We start from the raw sequence: 5,285 nt of genomic DNA on the forward strand, positions 1-5,285 counted from the left end.
TGGAGGACATTAATGTTTCTGCCGTGGTACCCATTAAAGGTTTGATGTTCTTTTTTATGACTTCATGCCAATCTTTTTCACTACAGTATAAACTGATTGCGTATGTTTTTTTTACATAGAATTTATACATACTTGAACTATATATGTTTTATTAATTCTTTATTATTGATAAAAAAAAAATGTATGATAATTTGTTGTTCATTAAGAACTGGTTAATCTTGCAATAATTGAACTCGAAAGTGGTGAGGATTAGGAAGCAAGGGAAAGGAGGTGGGAATACTATGTTTTTTTATTATGATTAGAAGAAATAATAATGTAATACAATGGGCGTCATGTTGAGTGAAGGCTTACATAACATTTTTCTTGAATTAACAGTCACACCCTCGTAACTGAAACTTGTAAGCAAAATAATGATAAGAATGAAGAAAAGTGAAAATCCAAAGTTACAACTTATGCTGATAATTAATCACATGAAATTATATATAAAACCCTTGTGCGCCTATGACTTGGGGAGGTGTTTAGCCTTGCCACAATACAGTACATTGGGAGGGACAAGAGTCTCAGTGTATAGACTTTGCTCATTGTTCCACACCCTCAGATACAAATCTTGTCCCAAATACCTTCTTTCCCAGATTGCAGACCTCAAGTTCCACATACCCTTATTGTCCAAAGATACCAATATGGCACTCCACGACTTTGGATACACCTGTCATTGCATATATGCAACCGATTAAATATACCACAAATTTCTATTGCTCTTCAACGTAAATATAACTAACACACTCACCTGAACAGTATATCTACTAATCCCATCAATCAAGTTGTAAGTCTTTCTAGCATCAGGGGTCCACGTGCCATGGTCGAATCTAGATATTTAGATTTGGTTAATCAATTTTGTGATAAAGAAAATAAAGTTTAAAAAGAGTAAAAATTAGTTATATCCTACCCAACAGCATAGAAGCTAGACCCATCCATGTGCCAGGACTGAATGTAGTTTTCGTTGTTCTGGAAGACTATTTCTACGAAGTCATGGAGGGTGAATCCTATGACTGATGTGCCTAGTTTGGGCAGGGTGCCCTCAGGAGGAGGAACATCTTTGATGGTATTGAGATCAAAGACACCGGGGATGTTATACCAATCAGCAAGCTTCAATGGGGTATTCGGATTCACGTGGGAAATTCCATTCACTGCATATCGTAACTTTCCATCGATTTCGGCTTCGGAATTTGCCAATATAACTGTCCTTACAACAGGGATGGTTCCGTAGTGGAATGAGCCCTGAGGATTTGGTCGAGCTGCATTTGCTGTCAAATTCAGTCTTTAAACAAAAGTAAACAAAACATAGTCAGAAGATTCCCAATCGAAAACAGTGCAACACTGAAAATAATGAAGTAAAATGTTTCCTCATAAAAAAGGTGAAAGTGATATATGTGAGAAAAAAAAAAAGTGTATTTACATTTCAGCTGTTTTAAGTATTTTTCTTACAAATAAAAAAAAAATAGAGTACCTGATGGTTCTAGCTTGCTCCATGGACCATTGTACATCATTAATGGGTGGGCCTTGAGGCAGTGGAATTGGGGACTTAGTGTTGGAGGCAGCATAGCGAAGAGTTGCTGTGGTAGTGAGAAGATTGGGCCCAGTAAAACGGGAAGATGCAATAATGGCATAGTCAGCGATTGGGCCATTAAGTGTGACCAAAACAGTAACAGATTGGCCCACATGAACATCAAGGGAGCTGTAGGACTCCATGATTGTATGTGCACCTTCAACTTCGATGAGCTTCAAGTCATGCCCCTGAATCCTGAAGTTAAACGAGGTTGATAACCCAACATTGGACACCCTCAACTTGTATGTCTTCCCTGAAAATATTTTTATTTTTTCCCAAAATTAATAATAACCATCTCCATTTCATAGCCATAGGATATGAAATAAAATAACTTGATGGAAATGGTTACCAGGTAACCCAGTGAATACAGCAGCATTCTTTTGGCCGTTTATGAGAAGAGAATCGGGATCAGGAAGATGTTTCCCAGAGTCCAATCGTCTTCTTAACTCCTGAAAATCAACATTATACTATTATCTTTCCATTTCAAATCTCAAAACTTTTTCGATCATTAATTAATCATATCAGCATACAAGTTTAATGCTTTATACAATTTATAATATGAAATATTACAATTTCTAATAATAAAATAAATACATTAATATTTTAATAATTAAAATATTAATAATAATAAATAAAAACATTACTAAAAAAATATAAATAATAATATACTCATCAATCAAATTATTCAAATACTTAGAGTAAATTTTCTTTTTATTTCTCACCAAACAAATCAAATCTAAAGAATTTTACTTTCTTTCTTTTTTCTTCAAATTCACTCCTTTTCATTCTCTAAATTCATCTTCTAATCCATACATAATATAGTTTTACAGTTAAAATTTATTATAATAAGATTTGTTTTTTTTTTTTTTATGTTTTGATATGATGAATGTATTAGAAATCTCAAATAAATTAAAGATAAACCAAATTTACAATAATATATATAAGTTAATGCAAAGTTTATACTTGTTAGTTTTGTAAAACTAAATTAAATTTAAAGTTAAGTTGTTAAAACCTATAAGGCTGCTTGATGTTTATAACTAAGCCATTACATCAAGAACCGGAAAAATAGACAAAGATCTGGGGACAATTTTGAGGTGGTAGAAAGCAATTTAGGAAAGTGATTTCTTCACTTACTCTGTGGTTGAACTTGTACCAATCTCCAATGAGCAGGGTGAATTCTCCATCAGGGGCAGGATATGGTATGGATATGACAGATCTTTGAGCAATGTTGAAGCCCCCAAAACCACCAGCAGCTTTATGGATTTTGGTTGATGGGAAATATGTGTAGGTTCCCACTTGATCTTTTACCTGGAACTTGTATGTCCAGTTTGAGTTTGGAGGAATTGGACAGTTGGTTCCCAAAACACCATCTTGCCACGATGTTCTTCTTTGTTTTATACCACTCCTGTTTTGCATTACACCAAAGGAATCAAAGCTTCATGCTTATGCACTCAGTTTATAAAGTTAAAATAGTGGCAAAAAAATCACTAACCATGTAATCAGGAATTTTTCATCCAGCTTGTTGATCACATTCACCACGATATTGTCATTGGTGATGGCTTCAATTGTAGGGCCCGGAAATTGACCATTGATAAGAATGCCCTGGTAACAAAACCAAATAAATATCATATTCATCTACCCTTTTACAACTACATATGAAAAAATAACCAACCTGTTGTGGAAAACCTAGAGGATAAATTGTTCCGTTTGTAATTTCCCATGTGAAGTACAAATATCTGTCTTCTGCAATAACTGAGAGAGCACCCCAGCAAGCCAAAACTCCAAGAAATATCGAGGAAAAAATGCGCTGCTTCATCTTGGCGCTGTCAAATTTCGAATATCATTTTGTTCTTAATGAATTGCAATTTCAACTCAAGCTATGACGAAGAAGAAGTGAAGTGAAAGATATCTACATTAACGCATGCATTTAATCGATGGTGAAAATGGAAATAATATAGTTTTCAAAATTCACATTTCATCGATCTCGATCGACAGTTAATATAATTAAATTTTGTATCTATATGTTAGGAAAATTATATACTTTACAGTATATATTGCATATGTGTTAAGAAACTACGTAACAAAGGAATTAATGCATTAGGAGTTGAGAAAGAGAAATTTGAAAGCATACCAGAAATCTAAGCTCCTCTTAGACAAGAGGAAAGCAAAGATGATGAACTGATATGAAGATGGAGAATAGAGTTACTCACGTTACCTAATATATATATATACAGAGAGAAGTGCGGAATTGAAGATGGTATGGAAGATGCTCCAGAGTGTGAACTACACGAGCTGTGTACGCAACATACCACCAATTTGTACATGCACATTGTTCTCTTTAATTGGCACAACTCACATAACTTTCTCAAGATAATAGTTTAATATTGTGAAAAGCCCATGTTACGAAGTTGACTAGAATTTCTTGAAACAAGCAAGACCACCGCGTTAAAGAAAAATAATATATATTATTGCTTTTGATTTTGGTATTGGTTATTCAAATGGTTTCCGTGTGAAAATGTGAAGCAAGATGAGTTGGCTTTTGTGCTAAGCTTGAGTCCGTGGTGGCCGGAAGAAAAGATCCACCGGGTGCGGCGCATCAAAGTGGATGCTCATTAATTAATGGAGTAACTTCTACTATCCTCGTATTGTATCCAAATCTATTTTATATCATATCTCCTGTTCTTGTTTCTTCAATTTGAATTGAATTTTCATCATTCTACTAAAATAGAAGAAAAGTTCATTTGATTAAGGAGAGAAAAATATGAATCACTTAGGATATTTTGTTGAGTATATAGTTTTATTTTTAGTTTCAAACAGAGAAATCCAATCCAAGAGTGTAACGAAGCAAATAATATTTGAAGACAATGCGATCGAAGAGTATGGATCTATGTTGGAAGTTTTATTTTTCATTGAGTCAACTTGCACCTTCTTTCCTAACTTGTAATCCCGAAGCTCACATTCTGCTTCCCGCCAACTGTGTGCACATGAGCTCGTAAAACGCGACGTCCAGTGAATATTATAGAATGATGGGGAAAGTTGAATCCATATACGGATCTGAAGCTCAACTCAAAAGAAGACGAGTTTTGGGAATAATTCTTGCTTAAAAATCCCATATAAAAATTCCCACAATTCTAAGACCAATTGTGTGTGGTTATGGGGTAACATCAAAACTAGCAAAAGGCGATTTTCATGAGATTACAAAGTGTCATACCCAAAGACTATTTACATTCCGATCTTTTCTATCTTAAATAAATATTAACAATACGGTATAATTATTCTTTCATCTATAATCCGGACAGTCATTATTAAGTCAATCTGGATAGTCAATGAGAAATTTTGAGTTTGAAAATATCAACCAAACGCAATTATTAAGTTGAACGATTATTTAACAATTCAGACAACAACATATCAAACTAATATTGAATTAAATCAAATATGAATCAAAATAAATCAACCTTAAAATCAATTAACTTATTAAAGTTTATTACAAGAAAAGTCATAGTTACATATGGTTAAAATCTGTATCTACATCTAAAATCTGTATATAAAATAGTGTTACGGACAAAAATTCATATGTAAAAGGGATGTAGATAAATTAAGACGAAAAAATTCGTATATAATTACATATAGAAAAATCTGTATGTAATCTAATAACTAGAAATTTTATATATTTGATAAG

General features: G+C 33.3%; 1 protein-coding gene across 1 annotated transcript; it reads right to left on the minus strand.

Moving 5' to 3' along the window:
* Nucleotides 1-267: 267 nt before the first annotated feature.
* Nucleotides 268-3,865, minus strand: LOC106768734 (L-ascorbate oxidase homolog). The gene is made up of 9 exons (XM_014654022.2): nucleotides 3,738-3,865; nucleotides 3,279-3,429; nucleotides 3,099-3,208; nucleotides 2,741-3,011; nucleotides 1,956-2,055; nucleotides 1,508-1,859; nucleotides 947-1,318; nucleotides 788-866; nucleotides 268-706 (listed from the first exon to the last, which is right to left on the minus strand). Exons 2-9 carry the CDS (start codon nucleotides 3,420-3,422, stop codon nucleotides 500-502), a joined length of 1,635 nt encoding a protein of 544 aa, XP_014509508.1. The 5' UTR covers nucleotides 3,423-3,429; nucleotides 3,738-3,865; the 3' UTR covers nucleotides 268-499.
* Between the last annotated feature and the right edge of the window lie 1,420 nt (nucleotides 3,866-5,285).

Source organism: Vigna radiata, chromosome 7 (assembly GCF_000741045.1).
Source record: "Vigna radiata var. radiata cultivar VC1973A chromosome 7, Vradiata_ver6, whole genome shotgun sequence".
NCBI lineage: Eukaryota > Viridiplantae > Streptophyta > Magnoliopsida > Fabales > Fabaceae > Vigna > Vigna radiata.

Excerpts from the sequence above, each read along its gene's own strand:
- LOC106768734 (XM_014654022.2), bottom strand. The coding sequence starts at position 3,422 with ATGAAGCAGCGCATTTTTTCCTCGATATTTCTTGGAGTTTTGGCTTGC. Across the intron at positions 1,860-1,955 it reads TGTATTCACTGGGTTACCTG|GGAAGACATACAAGTTGAGG; the intron begins GTAACCATTTCC and ends AAATATTTTCAG. Across the intron at positions 1,319-1,507 it reads GAGCAAGCTAGAACCATCAG|ACTGAATTTGACAGCAAATG; the intron begins GTACTCTATTTT and ends TTTTGTTTAAAG.